At 46.1% G+C, this 27,337-nt stretch overlaps 1 protein-coding gene across 1 annotated transcript in view; it reads right to left on the reverse strand.

Annotated features, from left to right (window-relative positions):
* RYR3 (ryanodine receptor 3) overlaps positions 1 to 27,337 on the reverse strand; it is a 366,040-nt gene that overhangs the window by 83,097 nt on the left and 255,606 nt on the right. Inside the window, exons 49-64 of the mRNA XM_073799899.1 lie at positions 24,664 to 24,754; positions 22,831 to 22,971; positions 21,329 to 21,492; positions 18,835 to 18,913; positions 15,310 to 15,399; positions 14,084 to 14,230; positions 13,812 to 13,874; positions 12,546 to 12,621; positions 12,308 to 12,431; positions 9,421 to 9,536; positions 8,825 to 8,892; positions 7,738 to 7,859; positions 4,301 to 4,350; positions 3,847 to 3,907; positions 1,708 to 1,946; positions 258 to 339 (exon numbers count right to left, since the gene is read on the reverse strand). Of these exons, the coding sequence (XP_073656000.1) occupies positions 258 to 339; positions 1,708 to 1,946; positions 3,847 to 3,907; positions 4,301 to 4,350; positions 7,738 to 7,859; positions 8,825 to 8,892; positions 9,421 to 9,536; positions 12,308 to 12,431; positions 12,546 to 12,621; positions 13,812 to 13,874; positions 14,084 to 14,230; positions 15,310 to 15,399; positions 18,835 to 18,913; positions 21,329 to 21,492; positions 22,831 to 22,971; positions 24,664 to 24,754 (1,713 nt within the window). The remainder of the gene's footprint in view (positions 1 to 257; positions 340 to 1,707; positions 1,947 to 3,846; positions 3,908 to 4,300; positions 4,351 to 7,737; positions 7,860 to 8,824; positions 8,893 to 9,420; positions 9,537 to 12,307; positions 12,432 to 12,545; positions 12,622 to 13,811; positions 13,875 to 14,083; positions 14,231 to 15,309; positions 15,400 to 18,834; positions 18,914 to 21,328; positions 21,493 to 22,830; positions 22,972 to 24,663; positions 24,755 to 27,337) is intronic.

Consider the following 27,337-nt stretch of genomic DNA (forward strand, 5'->3'; position numbering starts at 1 on the left):
CATGATTTGGCTTGGCTATATTGCTGCTCCAGCCACATACACTCTGCAGCTATCGCCAGGGAAGTCATACATCTCAGAAGCCTCATTAACACATTTTATACTGCCGTAAACATTTCATACCCTAGGCTCAAAATCACCAAGCCATTTCAGTGAGCATTTCGCTTTTGCTGGATTGAAAAGATGCTATTGTTAAATGTTTAAAGACGTAAGTAACACATTCAGCCTGAACGTGTTAGCTTCTTTCGTTCGCTAATTACCTTTCAACATAGATGTTCTTTCCTGTCCCAAGGGAGTAGAGGCTGCACAGTATATGGTAGCATGAAATCTGCACGTCACCCACTGAAAAGACCAAACAAGAGCTGTCATTCCTGTTCATCAATCCCAGTGGCCCACCTCCTGCACGCAGAAAGGGTCTGCAAACAGAAAACATGTGGTGGCATCACCTAAGAGCCAAAGAGCTCTCTCTCTCTCTCTTTTTAACAAATATAGCCCCTCTCTACTCAAATGCCAGTTGCTGAACTGGGAGAGGAAACACCAACAGAAAAACACCCTCCATTGAGCTATACCAATTCCTTTGTAGGACTCCTGACACAGATCACATTGCTTCTCAGGGAAAGGAATCACTTGACTAATGAGTCCTTCCATATGGGTATTTTTTTCCCCTCCAATAGAGGGAGACGCTGTAATCAAATTTTATCCAGAGCACGATCTCCTTCTTTTGAAAGGAAGAATGCAAGAAATCAAAGAAGTTTGAATGAGCTTTTTGTTCCTTTCTTAGGGAGATATGTACAATGTCCCTACCTCTGCAGAGACAGAGCAAAATTCCTCCTGTCCACCTGTTCCAAGCCCTCTGATGTTTTTCAAAAGGTAGTTCAACTGTATCATGATTTTGCCGTGTTTCCCAAGGGAAGGGCGTGTTTCGCTTAGGAACTTAATGGGCAGGCTACGTGCCTCTATTAATGTATGGAACTCATGATAAGACTGGAACCAATTTAACATAAAGAGAACTAATTTAATTTTTAATTTTTCAACAAGGAAGTGCATTGTGTCCATGACACAGAGTAGCGAGTTTGAATGTTCCCCTACCTGTCCCCCTAACCCCATGGAAATAACTGATTTGCCCTGTCGAAGGCTATGGAAGACACAGCCTTGGCTACTGACAACTGGTTAAACTAATTAAATCATGTGCCACCATTTAAAGTGTGAAACTGAAGCTTGGTGGCAGTATAAGAGGGCCGGACATGGTACCAAATGCAAACTGAAAGAAAACCAACCCACTACGGTCTTCTTCTGGAGGCTTAGACAATGAAATGTTAGCAGCTTCTCTTTGCTCCTGGTATCCAATGAATACATTAAAGCTTCTTTACAGGAAAATTGGTGGTCTGGGAGCAACCTATATCTCTTGCTGGATTTCTCAGATAACCTATTCAAATTAAGTGAGAACACAATGGCTGAGAGCTAAACCAGTGGGTGGGAAAATTCTGGTCCTGAAAAACAGTGGGAAAAGATGAAATATTATATACTCAAATTTGGGCATTTCTTCCCCTCCAAGAGTCTATGACTTCATTTTTAAATCTAAGAAGGGAAAAGTGTGGAAGAGTTCTCTCTACTCTGTCCTCAAGGTCAGCCTAAGGGAATGAGCCACACACGTCCTATTGATCCGTGGCCAGATGCACATGAATGCATGACGGGCAGCAGGTGACTCACAGAGTAAATCCACCCCGAACTGATGCTGGGCCACATGCTCAAAGATGGACTTCAGGATGGGGAGCAGAGCCACCGTGGTGTAGTTTATATTCTGAGAGACGCCTTTCATCTGCGTTCTGGAATGGGTAAACTTCCCGAGCTTCAGGTTTTCTGAAGTCTTCTCTAAGTCTTCGGCTGCATTTTCAAAGAATGCTCGTAACCCGGCCTTCACCAGCTCTGAGCCTGACTTCATGACTGTCCTGTAAGCAAACAATGTTCAAAACCAGAAGCATAATCTGAATCTTTGGCCAACCCCCTTCTTGAGACTGGTGGCTTGCAGTGCAACCTGGGCAGATGTTTGACACCCCACTCACCTGGAAGACACCGAGTCGGGAGAAATGGACAGAGTGGTTATTAGCACCCAGAAAGAAACTGGGATCCACAAGCCCAAAGGGCAGGGGGGTGGGCAGCAACTGGAAGGCATGCTTGATTTGAGGGAATGACTGCTCAACTCTTTGGAAATGGCAGGACGACTTAGAAAGAAACTGATATTGGTCACCTGCTATCTATATAATATTGCAGCTGGCTACATTCTTCTGCAAGTATCTAATTAAAAGGAGGGCGAGGGGAGCTTTTCTTCCAGCTCCACATGGGCTCAGCAACTTTCATAAGGACTAGTTAGAAATATTAGCTCTCCTGTGATGTAGGACCTCTTAGAGAGAGAGAACAGAGAATTAAATCAGCTGAAGCTTAGATTTCTATCAGTTTTCAGGGATGTTCTAGCTTGGAGAAGGGGAGTGGAGAAGAGCCAGCCCCTTTTAAAACAGACAGCTTAATCAGACCACCGAAAAAAACATGTGGGAATGGAGATTAGCTATGGGTACCTGGGGCTTTCCCTTAAAAACTATTTTATAAAACTTAGAACTGGAACAAAGCCTACAAGTCATCTATTCTTTTCCATATTTCTACATCTTATTCACAAGATTATGACAGGCTTGCTATAAGGACAGATGCTTTTTATCTACAGCATTTTCATGATAGTCATCCAGCCAATCAGAAAAATAGAAACAAGGAAATAAAGTCAGGGAGGCTTGCTGTAAGTATTTATGAACCACCCTCCTCAGGTTTCTCAGGAATGACTACGAAAAAAAAAAAAAATGCAGGTCGGTGGAGGTCGGTACGTTTAAGAAAGAGGACTCTCTCTTAAGGCATTTTGCCTGCTTTTGGGAAAGATTCCTCGTCCCAGTTGCACCCCTGGGATGCTTTGGTCTGGGCGTGAAAATGTTGTGCTGTCGTAATATCTCCACAACATGTTTGTTTCTCTCCGACACTTGAAAATCCCCTTTAACTACCTTTAACTTTTTTAAAAAAAACATTCTTAGTTTGTAGAGGATTTTCATCATCTGGCCACTCTTTCAGGTTGGTGCCTCTCTTCTGCGTTGGGTTTTGGGATGTGTGTTCTCTCAACTTTGACAAGGGCCCTGCTTAATGAGTGTGTTAAAGAAAACTCCCTGTCAGTTATTTGCACTGCTTCTCTTTTTTATCTCATCAAATAATTTATGTTTATACTACCAGAATACACACACACACACACACACACACACACACACACACACACACATATACGTATGTATGTGAAAGAAAAGGAAGACTTCCTTTCTTGTTCAGCCATCTTTCCCATCAGACCCTCAGGTCATGGGCTCGAATCTATCTTTGTCTTTGATCTTCTGGTAATCACATCCCCTCCTTGGCCATTTTGAATTCAGAGTGCTACGGGCGCCCTCTCCCAGGAGTCTTATGGCATTGCCACCCATCAGGCAGCTCTTCCTTTTTCTTTTTTTGTGGAGAATTAGATACGAAGTGGTACTTTGCCACGTTACATATTTTATCTTCTGAAAGATGAACTTCTCAGTAAGAGAAGACAAGAATTGATCAAATGCTCAGCTTTCGGTATCTGCCATGATGGTGGCTCTCCGTCATGTGAGCTGAGAAACAGAGTGTGCTAACGTCATGGTGGGATCCACCTTTTCCCCATCTTCCCTTTTCTCCCCAGCTCCTGCATAATGGTGACACATCTCCTCTTCAGTACAATAATAAGCAAGGAGAGAGGGCCAGAGAGGGAGTCCTGAGAAACGACTGGAAAATTCTGGGCACACTTACCTTGTGTCAAGTGTCTGAGCTAAGATGTGAAGACAGCTCACCATTGTAGTAGAATCGTTCCCTAAAATCAAAAGTATCACCTGTGACTCCCCAAAGCATTCAGCCTGTCATTTAAACACAATCTTCTCAATAAGCATAAACAGCCCAGCCTTATTAACCACCAGCACACCAAGTGCCAGGCCTCCGTTCGGGGCCAAAGCATTTATCTCTGGCCTGACGCATGGCTTTATGATGGAAGTTAGAGGCAGGGCTTAAAGCATTCATTGGCGTGGAAAATCTGAGCTGTTCAAGGCGGGAGAGAGGGGTTTATCATACTTCAGACCAACTTTCTATGGCAAATGTAGGTGACACCTTAGTCCTAAGGCTCAGCTTGTCTGCAGGAGCCACAGATGAAGGCAAAACACAAGTTCAGGGTAATTACAGAGGGTGAAGCCTTTAGCAATACTTCTCTTACCAAAGAGGGAAATCCTATGTCGAACAAGAGCAGCGAGTTTGCAGAACAGGCTGAAGCAGAAAAGAATGAAAGTCAGAAAGGGACAGAGATTCAAGGAAGACTCATTTGTACCCCACCCCTTGGCCCCTGTGCAGTAATTAGGGCAAGATGCACTGTGGTCCCCTTAAAGAATCCTCTGGACCACACTAGGACAACATGTGGTTCCCACTGTCCTGCTGGAGAATCACGAGAGGTACCTTGCAGGCAGAAAACAATCCTTCTGCAGCAAGTACCATGTTTTGCAATGAGCCACCTGTTGCAAACCACCTCTTGCTACAGCGTACTATATGTTGAAAGGTTCATCTGTAGAACATTCATGGATAAACGAGGATTCTGGAAGGAAGCATGGTTTTTCTATTACTGCAGTGGATTGCAAGCCCTTTCTGTAGCCTTCACTCGGGGGAACAGGGTGTGAGGCCTTAGTTGGAGGTGTGCAAGATGGTGGGATTGGAAGAAAGTTAAAGGTTCAGGTATGGGCAATACTGTGCTGAACCAGAAACATTTCAAGAAATGGCTTTTCTCTGACATCTCCATTAGCCTATAGGCCTGACTGGGTTGCTGTCCTATCTGTGCCTTTGAAGCTAGGAAATCCCATCTGCTACACTTTCGTGTTTTTTGACCCTATTCCATGCTTTCACCCATACTGTCTACCATGGAACCCCCAGGAGTCCAGTTGTGTCTTACTGTTTTACTTTCCACAGTGTCTAATAGAGGGCTTTGTGCAGTTAGCAAAGAGCCCATGGATGTTTCTGAACACACTCCTGATAGCCCCTGTCTAGGGGCACTATGGCCATCATTTGACCTGTGTTGCTGAAGTCCGTGGGAGGAGATTCCTCAGAACGCTGACATTACTTGACATTGGCACAACTAGGTAAGAACTTAGCAATCCCTTCAGAAAGCAGTCCTTCCTGGTGGAACAGAAAGAGGGGAAGTAAAATAAAATCACCTGGTACAGGCCATGGGCTGCCAAGGTGAGACCTAGCTGAAGTCCTTCCCAAGATCTTCTTAGAAGTCATGGGCATCTTGCCCCACACAGGGCAAAAACCTTTAGGGGACAGCTCAAATAGAGAAGAAATCCATCCAAGTGTTGGTGGGGATGAAAACTTGTTCACCTCTAAATGGTTTTCAATGAATACCCTGAGCCTTTCTGGGCTGTCTACTGGACACCACAGCCAAAGTCTCTGCTGCTTAGTCATTTGTTTTTGCAGTGGAAATAAGTTGGAAACACTGGCCTAGAGCTTAAGAGAGCTCAGAGTAAGTTAACAGAAATTTGGCAGCCCGCGAGTGTGAAATTAAATATGAACTGCTGCTTCTTTTCTCTTCCCCGGATGTTTGTTTTTTTTCAGAGTTATGTATCTGATGAAAACTCATGGAGTTGGCAGAGATCCTGGAGGAATATGAGTTTCTGTGGCTCTGCCAGGACTAGCTGGGCTGTCGTGGTGAAGCGACCTCATCCCGCTCTGTGTTTTAGCTTTTTCTCGTCTGTAGTCAGCGACTAATCACATGACCCTTTTAGCCTGTAGAATAAGGGGCTGATAAACTCAGTTATTTCTGGCAAAATGCTTCAAAATGAACCCACTCTGTATAAATACAAAATTAACATTTTTCTAACTAAAGCAGATCCTCGGGTTGTTTGATCCTAATATAAACGTGGCTCCCCTTGCTGTCGGAAGTGCTTTCTCAGGTATGTCAAGGCCGGGGCCTGAAATTTCCAAAGGCCCTTTTCTGTTGCCTGTGGGACCCACGATGCAAGCAGGAGCACTGTCCTTCACCCAGAGTTATGAGGGGCCAGAGTCCCCAGGCGCCTCTCTCTCATCTCAGAATTTGAAGGTGATAAATTAAAGAGATCCCAGGGGAGAGATTCCGGAAAGCACTGGTGAATTGCATCAGATGCAGAAGAGGTGGGGTATGGGCGAAGGCTGGGAACAAAAGGGGTCTGGAGATGTGAGCACGTTCAGTGCCGATGTGGCCACTTCTATGGGAGGGCAGCGGGCACACTGATGGATCTGAAAGCTATTTGCAAGGCCGATCAGCGAGCTCCAGCTTCTATTCCAGCTGTGACAAATGGTGCCTGGCTGAACAAATGTTACATTTCCATGAATTAATACCCTAAGAAAAACAGATGAAGAGAACAGACACACCTGCCCTCTGTTGGCTTATCTGAGTATCTCACTTCGCTCTCCATTTCCTTAACTTCTTACAAAAAACACCGGTGTGTCATGAAAATATCTAGGAAATCTTGGGTCAGTAACTGATTCTAAGTGTATCTCATTTTGACATCATGCGCTCCTCCCTGCTTAACAAATATTAATGTAGAGTGTAGAGAAAATGGCACTCGATCTGGATAGAGAGGGCTACGCTTTCATTCTTGCTCTAACTTACTACCTGGGTCACTTTAGGCACTGGAGTGAACCTGCCCAAACCTCAGTTTCCTCATCTGCAAAATGGAGATCATAACACACAGGTGGTTCCTGGAATTTAAAGCATTGTGGTGTTTCACAATGATATTTCCACAGGTGGGCAATAACTTGTGCATATCAAAAAATCGAGCTCACTGCTGAGCCATGCTGTGCTTGATAAATGTTAGCTAAATCCTAAAGTTGAATATCCTCCCAAAGATGGTGATATTCAATGGCTGGGCCCTTATAAAATATAAAGTACATTGTTCACCATCAGTGGATGCCAGGGAAAGGGCTGATAGACTGCCTTTACTGCAGTCCTTAACTCTTTGCCATTTAGAAGTCTAATCCATCCCTTGTCATTCGTAAATCAAACACAGAGAACCTGAGGCATAGTGGTACCCACTTGTAGCCTGACCATGAAGCACCTGCTTTGTTCTCAGCTCTGCTGAGGCATCCACGTGTCATGCCTAGTGGAATGAGAAGGGAAGCTGGTGCTTTTGATGAAAATTTGTTTCCTGTTAGGAATTTAAATTGAATTATGTCACTCTAGATTTCAAATCTCAGATCATCCACACCAAGACTTGTAAGATCTGATTCCTTAAAAAAAAGTTAAGCTTAAAAAGCCTGAGAAGAATGAGAATGAAAACAGTCTTAATCCGTTTCTTCTCAACGTTGTGTGTTTGCTTTTCCCAAGCTTCAGAATTACCTTCTCCTTTTTCTAAATGTTATTTCAGGATAGAAGCTGACCTGAGGATATAAGTTTCCCCCAAGCCCTACTGATACCCCCAAACAGTGCACCTCTCTCGGTTGCCAAAATAATATACAGATAAGTGTGAATAAAGTCACTTTCAAAACCAAGATGATAACCAAAACCTCTGAGCTACCCATCATCAGGCCACAGTTCATTTCTCCAAAAGATTCACCACTGAAGCCCCAGGAGGCTGGGGTTTTACATAAATCACAGGAGCACCGTGACCTTCTCTTCTGTAGACTCACCTGGCCACCATTTCTTTCTCCTTATGAGAGGCGTACCCGCTGCTGCTAAGGGGCTTCAGAGGGGACGAGAGGAAGTAGAGGCGGTGATTGGTAAAGTACTGGTCAACCAGTGGGAGAAGAACCTGAAAGATCACCAGAGATGAACTTCTAAGAGGCTGGCCAAAGCCCTTCCTCTGGTTCCTTTGAAAAAGTTCATCCTTAATGAGCAAAAAGACTCTGGTCCCGGAATTTCTAGGAAACTCTACCCTGGGAATCCCAGTTTCCAAAACATTTTTTTTCTTCTATGCCTGTAACCGGAGGCCTTAGAAATATGTGAAGGGATAGGGCAGGACACTGACTAAGGGCCCAAAGAAATGCACATCCTGAATCAACATTTTCAGGGGTGTCCTGTAGGACATCTGCACTCAGATGTGGCTTCTTGGGCGTGGCACCCAACAGAATATTGAAGGCATGGCCCAGCACTACTGGACTTGACCATCCTGTCTCTGCTTCTCAGAACATGGCTACCCCAAAGTCTCACTTGTATTTAGTCCTCTGAGTAGGGTTATGTGGCTGAGACAGCTCACTGGCACCCACATTCGTTCTTCCCTTCTTTCTCTTAGCAGTAGAAATCCCCGTGTTTTATCTGGGCATGGGGTCACCCAGTTAAAGCATGCATTACACGCCTCCCTTGCAGCTAGCTGAGGCTGAGATGAGTAAGTTCTAGCCACTTAATAAAACAACATTTATTAAACTTTAGAACTTTAATAAAACAACAGCTTGCCCTCCGCTATCCTTCCCCCCTTTCTCACAGATGTGGTACAAGTGAGTCTGGACCACTGTCAGGGACCACATCTCAGGAGATGAGAGAGCATCAAGAGAGGAAGAACCCGAGTCCCTGGGTGACGACGTAGAGCACAGCAGGCTGCTTACCTCCTCGGACCACCCACCTGCCTCAGGACCTTTCCACAACAGGGAAACACACGTCCATCTCATCAAAGTCATTACTGGAGTTTTGGATATCTTTGTTGGATCTGCTTAACTTGTACCCTAAATTGTACAGATCCCAAGAAGAAGGTAATCCGGTTAAATGCAGAGAGTCACTTACTTTGGCAAAGAATTTGATCTCCTGGTCATGGGGAGACTTTTCAGTTTTCCCACTGCTGACAATGGTTTCTACAAAGACAAAAGTGACACAAAGTTGACCAGAGCTAAAGAAAACAAAAACAAAAAGAGTCACAGCATTAAAGAAACAGAGCAGCTTTTCGTCATGAAAAGGCCATTTGATTTTATAAAATATCTAATATTTTACAAAGTACTTTATAATTGTGAGGGTTGGTTATTTCTTCTAGGGTTTCACTACTCTTTTCTCTACTCTACTGATAAGAAGGCAGCTTCAGAGAGGTTGAGTCATATGCTCACAGGCATAAAACAAAATGATGGAAAACTTAGAGGAGGATGAGTTATGTGAAAAATGACAAATGATTCAATCAAACCCAGAAGGGAAACCAAAGACAAAACTGATTTTTTTTAAGTGCGTGTGTGTGTGAAATCTCAGCCACTGTGTCTTTCCCTAAACCATATGTTTCAAAGAATCATGAACAGCTACAGTATGAAAGCATCGTTCTTCATAAAAGGAATATCTAATTCCTTTCGGTATTATGAGAAGCACACATTTTTCTGATATTTCACAATGATACTTACCCAAATGGGCAATAAACTCTTGAGCAGCATCAACATATTTCAGGATCTTCTTCAAAAACTTATAGGCAAACCTCTTTTCCATGGAGGAGGCATCCAGCCCCATAGCCTTGATACCTCTAGATTGGAAATGGGTAAACCCCAGGGAGTAACAGAGATAACAATGTGACTTTGGTGCACAAGCAATTTTCTCCACGTCAACTCTGCTTTCCAAATGTTGATGGCTATGCTGGCTTAGCGACCTGACTCATCATTTGACTCATTTCCCCTTGCACTTGAAACCTGCCTCTGTGAGCATGCAACACCTGAGCTACAATAATTTCTGAAAAGGTTTTTCAGAAAGATCTTTGTCATTCATTCAACAAATACGGAGCTGGGGATAAATCAGAGATACAAACACGAATCCCTGCGCTCATGGAACTTACGTGCTTGCTATAAACAGGTACAAACGCTACATAAAACGAAATATAAATTATCTGGGGACTTCCTTGGTGGTGCAGTGGTTAAGAATCCGCCTGCCAATGCAGGGGAAACAGGTTCAAGTCCTGGTCCGGGAAGATCCCACATGCCGCGGAGCAACTAAGCCCACGAGCCACAACTACTGAAGCCCGTGTGCCTAGACTAGCCCGTGCTCTGCGACAAGAGAAGCCATGGCAATGAGAAGCCTGCGCACCGCAACGAAGAGCAGCCCCTGCTTGCCACAACTAGAGAAAGCCTGCGCGCAGCAACGAAGACCCCACGTAGCCAAAAATAAAATAAATAAATTTAAAAAATTATCTGGAATGCTGTAAGTTAATAAGTTTTGTGAAAAAAAGAAAAACTAAAGCAAGATGAAAGGGCCCAAGAGTACCTGAAGTGGGGTTGAGCAGACTGTCGTGTTAAATCAGTGCTGGGCTTATTGGAAGGACGACACTGGAGTATAGGCTTGAAGGAGGTGAGCCATAGAGACATGAGGGGAGAGAGCTTTCCAGGCATAGGGAGCGGGGCTGCAAAGTTCCTGAGTGGGCACATGCATGCTGAGTTGAGGCCAGTGTGGAGGGATGGAAGTGAGTAGGCAGTCAGAGGGGCGTGGGGTGGGCAGTGGAGGCAACCGTCAGGGTGCCGTGGGCCGTCCTTAGCATTTTGCTTTTGCTTTGAGATGGGAAGCTATTGAAAGTTTTGAGTAGAGGAAACGACATGATATGACTCACATTGTGACAGAATTACTCTAGTTGCTAGGATTAAAACTGACCGAGGGCAAGGATTGAAACAGGGGGCCCAGGAAGGAAGCCCTTTCAGCAAGGGCAGTGACAAAACAAAGGGTGAGAAGTGGTCAGATTCCGGGTATCTTAAGGGGAGAGCCGTCAGGATTTCCTAAAGGATTGGATGTGGGTTGAGGGAAAAAGAGAGGAGTCAAGGTTTTTGGTTTGGGCATCGGGAAGAACAGGCTGTCGTCAAGTGATGGGCAAGTTGAGGATGGAGCAGGTCTGAGGCATGGGAACCTAGGGTTTCTCCTTGGTGACAGGGATGTTACCACCTTATCAGTACATCCAAGTGCACACCACGGGCTCTGGCTCAGGGTAAACCACTACAAGGGTATGTTTGCTGAATTCAGTGGTCTTTTTCCTTTCCCCCTGCTATTTCCTTGATTCCCTTCTTAGAGTCAAGAGGAATTTTTCACTTCTGTGAGCAAGTTATTTATTGGCAAATCATAGTCTGCATGCATCTTGGTGTTAAGAACAGGATTAAAATGACGAGGGGAGTCTTTCTTAAATGCTTCCCCAGAGGCTGTCTCCTGCTGCCTGACCTTTCCCACTCAACAATACAGCAAATAGGTTTTGTTATTTTTTCATATGAGCTACAACAGAAATATTTGTATAGATTTTTACTTAGGTTTCTGTCACTCAGTGGCAAAAATTCTGTAGGAAACTAAAAGAAGAAACAGCAGCTGGCTCAGCAGACATTTCTTTCAGGAGGAATGGCTTATCGAGGTGGGGACACTGCCTTGTTTTTCGTTCTACAAAGGACGCCGCAAGCACAGCCCATCACCGACACCTGACCAGCGGGGGAAACAGGTTCTACCTTTAAGACTTAAGCAGCCCAGACCATCCTCACCTAAAACATTTGTCTAGATGATTCTGACAAACATAAGTTTGAGAGAAAGTCTTAGGAAATCATGATTCATTCAGTCTCTCCAGTGGAGTTGCCATCTTTGTTCAAAGGTTGTTGATGTCGCTCATCTTCCCTATTGTTATTATGGCATTTCATTAAATATCACGTAAAACAAAAAAACACAAGTGTGAAGAGAACTGGTGATTCTGTGAGAACTAAGCTGCATATTTTGCAAAGACCTGCGATTGTAAGTTTCCAAAAACGGCGTTTCTGAATTAGGTGTGAGACAACCGTAAAAGATAGGGAGGAAACTGAAAAAACAAACAAACAAACCCAGAATACTGCATTTACATTGTTTTGTATGTACCTTAATTCTCTTAACTGTACCTTAACTGCTCTTCAGCCCAACTTCCAGAGCTTTGGGGATGCATTATGGATGTGGTTTATAATTCCAATCAATAAAACAACCAACAAAGATGAGATCTGGGGGCCTATGGTACAAGATTTGTGAATGAATGCATGTGTGTTTGTTTTAATTAAAATTAAATGTTTAAGGTATAGATGTATAATTTGTCACGATTCTCTGCTGTAACTGATTTTTAGAAATTGATATCGACCAGTCTTATTTATGTCGGAAGAGAGGGCTTCACACTCCAGAATAAACATCTATTCCTTTCAAAAGACTCAACCGCTATCCTTACTCTGATCTGCTTTGCAGGCAGGTGATCAAATATCTAGAGCACGAGAGACCACACGAGCCTGCCCCTGGCCCGCTAACGTCACCTGGAAGATGACTTACCTGGAAACCACAATGCCGTTCACTTGGAGGAACTTAAACAGGTCCTGGGCCTTCTCCCGGTCCCTGAACTTTTCCTTGGCAGTCAAGGTGTCATACGGTACCAAAAGAGGGTGACTGCCGCCACCTGGGGTCAGTAAAGTGAGAGATGACAAAATAGGTGGCTCTTCCTTTGCACTTCTGGGAAACACACCTGCCCCCCAGCTCACCTTCTGTAGGAGATGCTGTGAATCTAGCTCACCTTTGCTCTCCAGCTCCAGCTTCTTCTTCTTGGCCCAGATATTGTGATAGTTCTCAGCTATCACCTCCACCATCCCCTGTGTCCCATCAGGGAGATGACAGTCAGAGAGAAAGCAAGCAAGAAAAATGGGTTCATATCTGCCCCGCTGTTGCAGGCAGCCTCGGGAACAGAGCACCACCAAACGCTAATGGCACATTGCTGAGTGTCTCCCATCATTAATTAGTCTTTGCTTATGCACCCCGTTAGTTTTATATCTTCCCATACACACAGAAAACAATTTCTAATTCTGTCCTTGTCTGGTAACTTATTATCTTGGCAGTTTGATGCATTTCTGAGAAACACACATTTCCACTGGAAACTGCATTCTGGTGGCACTCCATTTGTCACAGGAGTGAAGTATTTTACTCCTGACCTGAGATAGGGAGCTGGGAGTTGGGGGGGGGGGGGTCAAGCAAAACTCTAGGATCCCCGAAAGCCTTTAGCTTTGCACACTAAAAATAATCACGTGTTGGAGAAAACTGCCGCACATAAGATTTCTCAAATAGAATGCATCTTTATGAGGTTCATAAAATAGTGACCCGGAATGAAGGGTGTACTTTGGAAAGAAACTTTCTTTAAGGTCCAAAGCGTTGGTCTGATGGACTCTCTAAGGAGTAACGGCCTCAGGCTGGGGCCGGTCACGGTCACTGACATGTGCACAGGGGAGGAATGGGGGTGAGGAAGCTTAAGCCTTTAATTTCATCCTCTTGGGTGTAAGTCCCTAAATCCTACAATGATGACTTGTCTGTACCACCAAGGGCAACTCAAGTGAATCCACCACGGGATATGCGATTGTCCTCAAGGTTGGGGGGCCCGGTGTGAGCAGTCCAGCAGCCCAACCCAGGGGCCACCTTGTACATTTTCTCCTAGTTGTTAATAGCTTTGTTACTAGTTATTTCTCCTGGCTGTTATAAGTTCTGTTTTGGGTTTTTGTACAGTAATTTGCTGTTCGATCTTCCTTCTATTGAGTCATGACCTGCTATGACGTCTCCGGAAGAAGCGCAGAGCCTCACCTTCTCAGACTGTTGGTTAATTCTGCTGAGACTGTGTCAGATGAGTGGCCTCTGCTCGTTGTGGCCCTCTCTAATTTTGATATTTCAGTGGTGATATGTTTTAGGCATTCTTCCCCCTCGCCCCTTTCTAGAACATTCTTTGGAGGGCAATATGTCCTGCACTTGAGGGGTTTTAGAAAGTCCGTTACGCTGTTCTGAAAGTATCAACACTGACCTGGAGCTCTCTGGAGAGCACAACATTGGAGAGATCCAGGGGAGCAGGGCTGTAGCTGTTGCCCTAGGAAAGCAAAGGCAGAATCACTGAGTTTCCCGTTACTTGCCTTAGTCTCACCAGCATCCCTGACTTCAGTGGCCAAAGATATGTCCCGAAAGATTCCCAGGGCTCACTGGTGGTGGGCCTCATCTCTGATACCCTGGGGATAGCTTTCCCAGATTCTCCATGGGTTCCATTGGCCTAGTGTTGGCCTCTGGGCGTGATGGTCATACCTGGCTGGCCTGGGACACGCTTCGAAGCTTCTCATTTTCCCGCTGTTGAAATAGGGCTTCTCCCTCTTTGGTCCTCTCTACCGTCCAGCCCACAGCCAGCATGGTTTTCAGGGACTCTCTGGCAGGCCAGCGATAAATTTCCTTCTCCTGGAAGAACATTGGAGCAGAAGAGCTGTGCAGGGCATGCCCCAGCACTGTGGCTGGCTTGTCTCCCGGAAGAGAGGTCCTCCCGCAGTGGAGGGGGGCTAAGCGGCTCCAGCTTCCTCTCACTGGGTCAGAATACCCTCTGCAGCATCCCGTCTGAAACACGTCATCCGTCTTTCTGAGGTTTTTAAGTATAGGACCCCACAGTCTCCTGCTTTTAGAGGGAATGTGCCAGACATATCCACAGTTTGTGGAGAAAGCAGAACGAGAACAGGAGAATGACTTCTTCCCTCCCCCCACCCCCCAGCGCTGCCACCTCTGCCTCCTCTGTGCCCCGCCCACTGCACAAGCAATGCCAGCCCTGGACCCACCCCTTTCTCTCCAGAGTGACTTCTGTCCTCTAGTAGGTATTTAAGATGGGACACGTCAAAATGCATTTGCACAAAGCTCTCCTCCGAGCATGGGAAATAGACATTCTCAGATTTAGAATTCTCTTTCGAGCCACGCACAATTTTATAACTGGTCAATATGCACATAAAGATACACATGTCATCCTTTACCTGTGACACTCGGTCTAAAGCCTGCAAGGAACTCTTACTGGTCGCAAGATAGGAATTCAGAGTTGAGTTGAACCAAATCTCATAACTTAAAAAAAACACAAACAAACCGAGAGACCTGTCCACGTTTCCCTGGGGACTCTCTCCTCTATTCTTTTTATCCGTCACGATTGGAAGTCCTTTCTATCTGAATGTTCTCCAACAATGCAAGTCCCCCCGCCCCCTGCAACAATCTAACAGAAGCCCTTCCTAGTTCAGTTACAAGTGAAACACAAATGCGTTTTGGCCCAGCCTCTAAGTGCTGATTGGTGCTTCTCTCTCCAATGGGCTTTCAGAACCAAATAGCAGAATGGGAGGCTGGGTTCTCAGAAACCAGTCTTGAGGCTGTGGTCCATGGGCCAGCTCCTGAGGAGTCTGCCGAGTCCTGGGAAGTCTCTGAGGAACTGGATGGTGAATGTGCCCTCCACTCCTCTGCCATCTGATATAATTCCCAGGGGAGGGAAATTAGCATGGCCCGGTCCTTACCTTCTCTGTTAACGTCTTGAAAGGCCTGATCAATGGATGGGTCTTCACATTTTCATCCAGGGAAATTCCATATTTCCATCCATTCTGACTCTGTAGAAATGTTCTCAGTTCAAATATCCTTGGCACCCAGAGAGCCCTGCTATGTGACCCACATCCCAGCTTCAATTTTCACTGAACAAATAAAATAATGGAACGTGACAGAGCTTGGAAATTTCCCTCCAAAACGTCTAACGGATCCTTTAGGGCTGTCAGGCGCTCTGCCCCCTGAATTTTGAACCCTGCTCCTTTATTTCTTCTCATTTTAGTTGCTGTCCCCTCCACTTACTCGCTTGTGTTTCAGGCCCACCAGACAGAAGCATGCTTCAAAAGACCCGAGAACAATGCTTTTCAGAACCATGTGTCCCAATCACAGGCAAGGACAGATGTCAAGGCTGAACGCTTGTGAGTATTGGACCTACTGGCCACGGCGTGCAGGAGGCTGCTCTGGTTTGCACCCCTTGCCCGCCAATCCCACAGCAAAGCTCTAGCAAGGCATGTTTCTAGAATCATAGAGGTTTAAGAATTTCAAAAGTCATGCAACAAACATCGGTGGAATGCCTATGACAGTAGGTGCCAAACTCTGTCCCAGGGATGGTGGATACAGAGATAAATAAGGCTCTGTTTTCCATAACCTCGCAGCCCAAAGACTTCCGGTGGCTCTTTCTCAGCCTCTGCCGATGTGCCCTCGTTAATGTGGCTGTTTCTCAAGTTTCTGTCTCTTCTCAAGGAACACTGTCCCTGCGGGATATAATCTAGGCCCATGGTCCCTAAGTGGATTAATCCCAAATCAGCGTTTCCAGCCCAGATCTCTCTCCTAACTTCCAGACCTATTTAAGCTCTGCTTGGATGGCCATAGGTACCTCTCAACAGGTCTGAAACAGCACCTGGAATTTCACTTCTCTCAGTGGCCCTTCCTCTCAGGTTCCCTGTATCTCCGTGAACAGCACTAGCTTACATTCACTTTTCAAGCTGGAAGTGTGGGACTCTTCCTTCTCTGCACTCTCTCATGTGTGTTCAACCTCCCAGACCTATTGGTCCGCCCCTCCTTCGCTTTCCTGCCAGTGCTCTAGCTCAGGCCGCCGTCAGCTGTCACCTGGATTACTGCAACGGCTTCCTGTGCGGTCTCCCATCTCCAGTCTTGCTGTCTCTCACGGATTCCATTTTCTACACCACTGTCAAGTGGTTTTTATAAAATACCCTGCTCAGGGCACTCTGCTGCTTTAAAAATTTCTGATTCCCAGCTGCCATCATGGTAAAAATCCAAATTCTTTCTGGCTTCTACTGCTGCAGCGAAGATCTTGTTGGCCCTCTAGGCTCATGTCCTGCCTTTCTTCCCCTGCCCTACTCCGTGACCCCAATGTGTCGAACCAAGCTCCCCTAAAGCCACCACACTCTCTTGCTTCTCGGGGTCTGCACCCACTGCTTCCATGGCCTGCAGTGCACTTGCTCCCCTGTGCCTGAACAATGGCCCCTCATTCACCACACCCTGTAGGTGTCAGCAGCTCGAGGAAGCGTTCCCGGACCCTCCCTATTGGGTTGGGGTCTCTTCCTGTGTGCTCTCACCCCGTGCTCATGCCCATCACAGCATGGTACAACCTGTTTAATGGCTGCTTTACTTGGTTTCTCCCACCGATTGTGGGGTCCTTGAGGACAGGGGAAAATACTCTTTTCCTGTCAGATTATCAATGCCCACCTGGCAAGGGTGAGCAAACTTGAAGCTTCCAGGCTAGTGGATGGGAGAGATTCATCAAATACCACGCCAGTAAATGCAGAGTTGGTAACTGGTATATATAAATGTCTAACTGTTGCAAATCCAACTATACAAGACTGCTATAAAAATACTGGGAAGGAAAAGAGCAAGGTGCTAAGAGGGCCTATATCTGAGAAATCTGGGAAAGAGGCGTCCTAGGAATTCACACTTGAACAGATTTTGAAGGAGGAATTGGTGAATGGTGTTTTCACACGTGTGAGTGCAGATGGGTACCTGGCTCAGACAGGGGGCAGATTCAGGCATATGCAGAGAGAGAGAGAGAGAGAGAGAGAGAGAGAGAGAGAGAGAGAGAACGAGCCTAAATGAAGGCGATATGGCTGGAGGGCAGAGGGTGAAGGGAGAGATGAGGCTAGAGATGGTAGCAGAGACCAGATTAAGCAGTGCCTATCAGGCCATATTAAGGATTTTGACGTTTACCTGAAAAGAGTTGGAAGTTATTAAGGGATTTTAACAAGGAGAAGGGGCTGGGTTGGAGAACTTGACCCATTTGGGAGAATCTGACCAAATTTGCACACTGAAACCATCACTTGCCTGTAGCGTGAAGAACGGACTGGAGAAAGTGCACGTGGGCAGACTAGTTAGAAGGTTATCACGTTGTCTGGGTGAAAGATGAGAGCAGCTTGGACGAAAACCACGGCATGGGCACAGAGAGAACCATCCACATTCCAAAGCGACAAGGAGGTGAAATGCACATGGCTTAGGGATGGATTGGATATTGCGATGGATTCATGTGTCGTCATCGGCTGCTTTTGTGCTACACCAGCAGACGTGAGTAGTTGCAGTGGAGACTGTCCGGCCCACAAAGCCTAAAATGTTTACTCTCTGGCCCTTTACAGAAAAAGCATGCCAACCTCTGCTCTAGAATCATGAGTATTAGCCCATTCTACAGATACAACGATTGGAGTCATCAGGAGCTCTCAACAGGGGTTCAGGAGAGAATCAGAGCAGAGGCTGAGCCAGGGCTTCAAGCTGTCCCTCATCCAGGGTGCATCCAGACAGGTGGTTGCTGCGGCCTTGCTGTGGAGACAGGTCCACCGTTACGGGCTGTAAGCTGCCTCTGGGCAAAGGCCCAGTGCTTAACTGGCTGCCCACAGGACTCCGAGATGTCTTTGGCATTCCTCCCCATGTGCCTGCCAGCATTAAAGGGCTGACAGAGCAATTAAACTTATTAGCAGCCTGACCTCATGTGGTGAAGAATTTTAAACACCAGCTGGACAGGCTTACTGATAAGGGAGAGTCTGGAAGTTCCAGCACTGCCCACCACAGGAAGCCGCGTGTCCTCCCTAGAATAAAATTCAGCTTGCTGGCAAAATGCAAGGGTAAAGCTTTCCATTCAATTTTCCCTTTTTCCGACACTACGTTCAAAGGAAACATTTAATAAAAGCCTCCGGCCCCACGTTAAGCCCTTATGTCAAACACACGCAAGCACGTGCTTGGGCGCCGACTCCAGGAAATGCAACGTGAAGACAGACATCAACACTCCCAAAAGCGATCGTTTTCTTGAGAGACACAAAAAGCCGCATCAGCAACTGCCCCGCCCATTTCTCCGATCTCCACCAACCCTGGGAAACTGCCGCTCAGAAATAACGAATGCCGTTGGCGTGGCGAGTGTGTCGCTTAGACAAGTCAGGCAGACTTCCAGGATTGGACCCTTTCATATTCTTGGGCGGCTGTTTTTTTCCCCTGACAGTTATGGGTTGGATGAGGATCCCTACCTTATCACAGGCCCATTTATCATGTGAGTGCTCAGCATACTTGGTGACGATGTATTCCAATTTTTCAGGCAAGGAGAAACTGTGAAATGAGGGGAAAAATAAAATTACAACCTCCCCAAGCACTTCAGTCACGTGTGCCGAAAAGATGGCCAGAGCTAACAGCCATCAGAAGTGGCATGTGATCAACCAGTTAACCCCAAATCTGAAGGTGGACCCCAGATGCAGTGACCTTCCTGAGCTCAAAGCATGTCCAGGACTAGGTCGCAGACACACCCACGGCTAATCAGAGGGCGTCTCTGCAGCAGCCTCTGCTTCACAGGTGGCCTCCCTCCAGCTGCTCTGGGTTCCCTTGGCTCCTGGGCCACAACTGTCCGGGTTAGACCGTGAGAATCCCTTCATCCAAAGACACTGTCCTGCCATCTCACAACTCCGATCTGCGGATGGCAGAAGTGGGTAGCTACAGGACCAAATGATCCAAAATAGTGCTTGTCTACCTTTTGGGGTTTGGTGATTCATGTTTAAATACTGAAATCATGGCAACCCAGTAGGCACACCTGTCAGTTCTGTTAGCCCTGCAGCTTTTGCCCCTTCTGTTTGGCAATACGCCTCCACTTCGCTTTAAGGAATAAGTCTTCCTGACTTGCGTGCAGGCTTATGTGAACTGTCTCTGAGGAATGGCTCTGATGAGGCCAGTCAGGCTCACTCTTCCTGGAATTTGAATCTTTTTTTTTGTTTTTGGCTGCATTGCACGGCTTGTAGGATCTCAGTTCCCCGACCAGGGATTGAACCTGGGCCACAGCAGTGAAAGCACTGAATCCTAACCACTAGACCACCAGGGAACTTGGAATGTGAATCCTCAGTTGAGTGAGACCAGGACAGCAAACTCTTCAGGGTGACTCATCCAATGTGGACACCTGGAGAATGTCCATCTGGTCACTCTGCCTTAGTTCCTGCCCTGGCTGAGGCCTGGGCAGTCAGCCTTTCACTAGGTTTTAATAATGACCCCACATCCTTGCAATAAGGCCCTTTTCTGTTTAAGTTTTGGTCACAGTCCCCATTACTCATATTACTCAAAGAGCCATACTGACGTCAGAGGTCTATTTGAAGAAATCAGAACTCTCAAAAAAACACTGGGCCTTCCCTGGTGGTGCAGTGGTTGAGAGTCCGCCTGCCGATGCAGGGGACGCGGGTCTGTGCCCCGGTCTGGGAAGATCCCACATGCCACAGAGTGGCTGGGCCCGTGAGCCATGGCCGCTGAGCCTGCGCGTCCGGAGCCTGTGCTCCGCAACGGGAGAGGCCACATCAGTGAGAGGCCCGCGTACCGCAAAAAAAAAAACGAACAAAAAACACCGAATGAGTCACCATTAGCACACCACTGCTTGAGTACCGCATTGTCTCATAATGTTTATAAAAGCGTCCAAGCGATCACACCTTTTGTCCTCCTTCAGCACACTTATGTTTTCATAGGGCCACGTTCTCCAAATCAATACCTGCCTTCCCTTTGGCCTTAGCTTGAAGGCTCACCACACCCCTTACCTCTTCCTTACAGCAGGTTCAATTCGGTTTCCCACCATCCACTCAGCTCAAGGCTCTGCTGATGGAATATGTATTTACTTTTCCCAAAGATGAATTTTATATGTTATCACAAGCTGACAGCTCCGGGGAAGGGCTGAGGCTATGGCTCTCATCTGAGAACTACTGCCATAAAACATAAGTTCAAGGGGCTCACAGAGGATGCCTCCTTTTCCCTGCACATTCTACAGCAGTTTTGGAGCTTTTCATTGAAACTGCAGCTGGAGATGAAGCCTGTATGCCCCACGACCCATAATCATAATTGGGGCCGTACTGCCAAAGGCAAAATTGAGCAGATCTTGTCTAATACTTTGTCCGTGGCCTAATCATCACCAGTGAGGAATGCTGGAGGATCAGGGGGAGAAATGAAAAAGCGCTATTGTAGAGTTTTTCCAAAGATCTAGCATCTGTTGGCAAAGAGCAGGTCCAGTCGCTCAAATAAGGACCCCATGTTGTTCTGCCCTCACACCCTGAAGTCCTGCTGGAGCTCAGCTGAGTGTTATTTATGGAGATGTTTTGATGTATGATGTTATTAGTACTGTACAGGCCTAATTCACAAAGAGCAAAGATTTTGTCAAAAAACTCATTAATAAATTAATTGCATCATTTGTCAGGGTTCTTGCAGTGCCTCAGGAGACATATGTGGAGAGCATCCACCTCTTATAATAAATAACCCAACCCCACCCTCCAAAAAAAAAAAAGCCCAGAATATAATAATACAGATATGGATGGATTAATCTTTCAGGAGTTGAGGACAAAATCTAACACCTAATGTGACTTGTAGTGTCAAGGGACATGATGAACCATGTTGGCAGGAGGGAAGGAAGGGAAGCTTAAATTTCTGGCTACCTTCTGAAACAGAAACAATGGCCACGGGGCAAAATCTAGGACCAGCTTAGAGATGATTCTGGACTCAACTCACTTCATGGTGTTGATAGGCTTGGGGTCAAAGTTGCCATCTGCGTCCACTGAGATCTGTTTCTCCAATGTGGCTGAGATCCTGGTATCTAAATAGTCTGGTGGCAAGGCCCCAGCTATAGCACTGAGACAGGGAAGGGCCATTCGGAAAAGATCTGGGTCGTACCTCTGTGAGGAAAGACAAAGACCATGTTAGCACACACACCAAAACCATAGCCCGCCAGGCAGAACCACTCACCGATTAGCTGGGAAGAAAAAAAAAACACGTGCATTTGCCCACGTTAACCAAAATGGGGAATGTGTAAGGCCTGTAATCCATTCTGGTGGAAACTGAGGTATCCTTGTCACAGAAAAGTGACCATCTGTAAAGCCTTCAAGTCACCGTTGGCGGTAGGTTGAGAAACCTTAAATCAAGGTTTAAATCAGTATCCCCTAACTAGTTAATTGCAGGGATATCTAAAGGTTAAAGCGGTTCTCACTAGGCCAACAGAGGCTACAAACTTGTCGGCCACAGATGGTTACAGAAAGTGACCCACCCTGTGCCTGGAGAGGGCACAGCGGCTCTGCTGGCTCCCTCGGTGGCTGACGCGGGTCATATGCTGACACGATCAGCAGGCTGCTCTGTATCACAGACATTCTCTCCTGAACCCGGCCAGGAAGGAATCTCAGTTAAAACGTGTCAGGTGAGGGACAACCTTTGATCTGCTTGCACTAGACCAAAGGAAGATAGGAGGGAAGATCACGTTAAGTATAGGTAAACACCAGACTGCGGCTGTACACTTGCTCCAGACTTCTGTACGAAAACCCGAAAAACTTCTCATTTTCTACCTTTAAAGCTGGTGACCTGTCTATGGCCAGACCACCCTGAATGTTCCCGAGCTTGTCTAAAGCTGGTGACGTCACAAACCTAAATCTGGGGTAAGGGAAGGGGAGGCAGGTGTGAGGCTGCCTACATACAGGTCGGGGCTGTAATCCAATCAGACTGCACAGGAAGGCTTGGGATGCAGAGGCCCGCGTCCCCCCCTCAAGCTCCTTCGCCTCCGTGGCTGGGAAGCACCTCGCCTGAATGGAGTAAGGTCTCCTGGGAATCCCACGTCCCCGCATCGGGGCAGACGCTAGGACTTCTCTAGGCTTGAACTTGGTGAAGGCCAGCTAACCGGGGCCATACAACATAGCAGGGAAGGGATGGGGGCGGGGTAAGTCATTAATACTGGAACCAGGAAATATTTCTGTGATTCACTCTGGAAGTTGCCCTTCCATATATTCGCTGGGTGAGTCTGGCAAGTCATCAGCTGCTCTTTCTCTCACCTGGCAAATGAGGGTCGGGGTAGTTCCTCCTTGAGAGAGTTGGGGTAGTGAATGTGATCTGCTTGTGAAGTGCTTGGCACACTTCTGGGCACGTGGTAGATAGAGGCTGACGAGGTATCAGCTATTCTTACGTGCAGGTGGTTGTATCACCGAGGTTGGGCGACCCCCCCTTCTCTGTTCAGGAAGCACTGCCATTACCTTATGGGAAAGGGAGTCAAGAATCCCCCAGAAGATCTTCTCTGTCAGATGCAGCTCATCCTCCACAGCCAGACCGTAGCTCCCCCAGCCTGACGGCAGACAGTAATACTTCCAGCACTGTTCGTAGTGATTTGTCAGAAGCTGGGAGGTTGAGGACGGATGTGGGCCAGTGGGGTGGGGCAGAGATGATCCACAGGTGTCAACAGCACACAGGGGAGAAGAAAACAGCACACACGCCTCAGGAGAGTGAAACCAACGATGGAAACTGTTCGGTTATCTACAGAGTGGCCCCCAAACGCCGCTGGGAACGGTCTGCTCTTGTGCCTAATGAGCTCCAGCCTGAACGCAATCTACCTGATTAATTCTTGTGCCTCCTAACTCGTCCCTCGTATTTCCTGGAAAATGGAGAGGAACTGTTTCTACTCCTACTGAGAAAATGCTACCCTCCGGAAGTAGTCACCGTGTGCTGTTCCAGCCAGTCAGGGATGGGGAGAATTTCTTCTGAGATCTTTGCTTATAATAAATCTGGGAGATCCTGGTAATGCTGACATGGGGAGGGGAGGGTGGGGAGTAGGCTGTGGGTCTGCAGATTTTCTCAGCATTGATTACGGCCCCTGGCTTCCCTGCCTTTCACGTGAGCCTTCTGATGGTCCAGTCATGTTGCAGCAGTTCCCCACATGGCCAATAGAGGGCACACGTACACTGCCAATGGTCCCATCTCAGCCGGCGGGATCCACATCCTCCAAGAAAAATCCCGCTGATCTAAGGGGTAAAGGTGAGCTTACTGAGTGCTATCGATGTTGTTTCTTTGGGAACCAGAATCCAGCTGACGGCACAGGTCTGCCAAGGAAGCAATGCCAGGCTGAACTGTAAAAACTGTCGTTTTTAGCTAAAGGATTTTTTTGGGGATGAAAACTGGGAGTGTTAGGGTTAGACATAAGAATGAGCCCGTGGAGGACTGTGGAATCTCTGACAGCATACAAGCTGTCTTCTGCGTGGCGTGCTGAAAGAGGATGAATTAAAGGCTTCTGGGAATTCTGTTTATCCCAGTAAAATGCTTCTTGAAATCCTTGCTTGAACTAGTGATATTCCTGAAAAGAGGGAAAAGTTCTGTTGAAATCACTGGGCAGAATCTTCAGGTGTGGCTGGTCACTGCTGACCCTTTTGAATATGCTAATAGGGCAGGTGCCTCAGAGGTAAAAGATGAAAAACACTGCCCTCTGTGTGGGTGGCAGAGTCTGGTGTCCTTCTACCCAGGCCTGACGCTCCCTATACCAGCAACAAAATGTTGGTAATTTGGGGGAAAATCAGGAATCAGGTGGCTAAGAGAGGGCTCTGTGGCCTTACTTTTCATTAATAAAACAAGAGAAGAGAAGTAAAAAAAAAAAAAAAAGAAAAAGAGGACCTGTTACAGAAGGGAAAAAAAGGCACAACACAGTATGGAATAGAAAAGGGACATTTTATTTTCTGTACCTAAATGAAGAATCACAGGGCCTTCAAAGCCTTTTGAGATTAAGAACATTCTGAAAACCTAATTAGGGCAGGAAAGTACAAAATCCAAGTGCCCTCACTAACCTCTGCTAAATAACAAGTAATTGGTAGAAATCGATTAAGGAAAATTGGAGCAGTTAATGAATCTAGCAGAACTACTCTTTCCAACCTTGACACTCAAGAAGGGATTTGATATTGGAGACTGTATTTAGTTAGCTATCAATTTAAAGGAGTAAAACCCATTTAAGATGTACTTTGCTCCCCCAGTTGTGAAGATCATGTTTTACAAGGCGAGTTTCCTGTGCCATAGACTGTTTTTTCTGTAACAATAGAGAGGGTTACCTTCAGAGGCATTTTGCAGTATTCACTGAGTTGCGGCACATCAAAAACTAGACGTCGCAGGAGTTGCTGTAACATGGAAGGCCTCAAGTGACTGCAGTATGAAATAAGAAAAACAAAAGGACAGAATGAAAAAAAAAATAAGGAAGAGGGAATGAAAGGAATACTCAGCTATAACCATATATTAGAGCTAAGCTTCAAAACACTTAGCTCCTAAATCAAAAGATCATGGATAAACCACAGTCTACGATAAAACACTTTAAAAACTGAGTACAGTTAAAATGCAGAAAGAGGGAGTAGGGCTCATGGCTTGAGATCCCTAAGGTTAAATTCCAATCAGCATGTGACAAGATGTCCTAGGGTCTATGCACACTCAAAATACAGCCACTGATTATGTGCAAAGAAGTCTATAACAGAAAGAAAGTGCAGGTGATTTTAGAGCCGTTGCTACGAACTGACCATCCTCCCGAACTCTGCAAAGGAAGAAGTTAGAGGTGATCAGCTGCACAGGTGGAACCTGAGGCCACCTTCTGGTGTGATCTGAAGGGTGCTCTGAGTTACTACCTGATCCCTGATATTCTCATTATTGAAATCATTTCTTTGGGTTAAGGGTCTGTCCTCAAAAAACTCCTTTAAAAGGCAAATTGAGTAATTAGAGAACAATGTACCAAATTATCAAAGTGTTCATGGCCTTGGTATTTGGTGCAAGTAAATTCTGAGACAGAGAAAGGAGAGATAAGCAACGCTGATTTAGCCTATATTTTCAGATTGCCAAACCTTTCAAAACCCAGTGGAACCTCTGGATTCTTCCCAGTGAAAATACACACTTACACACAATTTGGCACGTAAGTTCAGCCCATGAGCCCCTTTCAGAGATGCCTAAGAGCCCTGGAGGCAAAGTTAATAACTGATGTTGAATGTTAAAATGCCAGGAAGAAAGCCTTGGAGGCATCTACAACAAGAAGGATGGACATGAATGGAGATGGACAACAGAGTTCGTCTGTTTCACAACTTTTGGTAGAGCTGGCCTTGCGATAAAAAGCCCTGGAGTGAACAAGTCAGGCATAATACATAGGAAAAAAAAAAAAAAAAAAAAAGCTTGTCTCTAAATGTAGTAATTACAAGCATATAAAGTTCCTCATTTTTTTAACATCATTTACCCAATTAGCAATATCACCTTAGATTGACTAATGAATAAAATCAAGAAATAAAAAAAAAATCTCTAACTTGATTAATTCCTGACTTACTAAAAATAAATTAAAAATCTACATAAGTGTCAGTTTGTCTGTGTTTCTAGAGCTCAGATGGTCAAGAGGAGGAGTGGGGAAGCTCCTAGGAGTACAGGAATAGGGCTGTGAGCTCTATTTTTGGTTTGATGTAAAATTCTAATTTCCCCAAGGCCTGATCTGATTCTTTTTTTTTTTTTTTTTTTTTTTTTTTTTTTTTTTGCGGTACGCGGGCTTCTCACTGTTGTGGCCTCTCCCGTTGCGGAGCACAGACTCCGGACGCGCAGGCTCAGCGGCCATGGCTCACGGGTCCAGCCGCTCCACGGCATGTGGGATCCTCCCGGACCAGGGCACGAACCCATGTCCCCTGCATCAGCAGGCGGACTCTCAACCACTGCGCCACCAGGGAAGCCCTGATCTGATTCTTTAAAAACATTTGCGCTAACATCAGTCTCACCATGACTTTTTTTTTTTTTTAACTAGGAAACAGCTTATGCTGGGAGACAGGACTTTTGGTTTGGTTTCTAAGATACCTGCTGAGTTCAGATCTAGCAAAAGGTAGAACAAGATCTATAGCTGTGATCGATGCGGCTACCAGCCAATTACAGACTCGATGCTGATAGAAGACTTTCTTTCTGTGCAGACTCACTGTTTATTCCCTTGGCCACTACTCAGAAGGAAAGTAGGAGCCCATGTACACCAGTAATGGGGCTCTTGTCCCTCCTTTTGAAGTGGCAGCATGGAAACCCTAGTCACCCTATTAATTCCTAGAGGCCTATAGTGTGTTTACCAAGCTTTGTCTCTCTTCTAAGACCACCAGTATTCAAATGAGCTTAATTCTCTGCCAGTTCTAATAATACTGGAATGAATGAAGTGGTGTCAGAGTGTAGGGCCTGATTCTGGCAGAGGATCTCAGAGAGAAATCCCTTCTGTGGGGCCTGGGTGGAGGTCTCCCACCTTCCACTCCACACCCTAGGCAAACAGTACTGTGCATGACACAGTTTGGTCCCTAAAGTAGTTGAAGCCTGTAGGCCTTAGATGATAGAAAGGTAGCAGATAGAGGTTAATTTTAATAAAGCATTTAAAATGGAAGGACCATTGTTACACTTGAAATATAAATGTGAGATTGCCTTTTAACTTGATGTCCTAAAAGGACGGACCAATTTCTTTTTTCTAGGCAGCCCTAGACCCTCACTGCGTAGTCATCTCTTGTGTGACTAGGAAACAACCCATTCAGCAAGAATCAGGACCAGACCCAGCTGGCCGCTAAAGGGGGCACCTGCTGGTCCTGACTCCAGGACAACCTGCAGCAGTGATTCTCAGTCTTGGCTACATCATGGCATCATCGGGGGAGCTTCACAAGCTAGAGGTCTGGCTCTTATCCCTAAAGGTTTTGATCTTTTGGGCCGAGGTGTGGCCTGGCATTGGGGGGTATTTAGTAGCTCCCAGGT

Source organism: Tursiops truncatus, chromosome 2, assembly GCF_011762595.2.
Source record: "Tursiops truncatus isolate mTurTru1 chromosome 2, mTurTru1.mat.Y, whole genome shotgun sequence".
NCBI classification, from domain to species: domain Eukaryota; kingdom Metazoa; phylum Chordata; class Mammalia; order Artiodactyla; family Delphinidae; genus Tursiops; species Tursiops truncatus.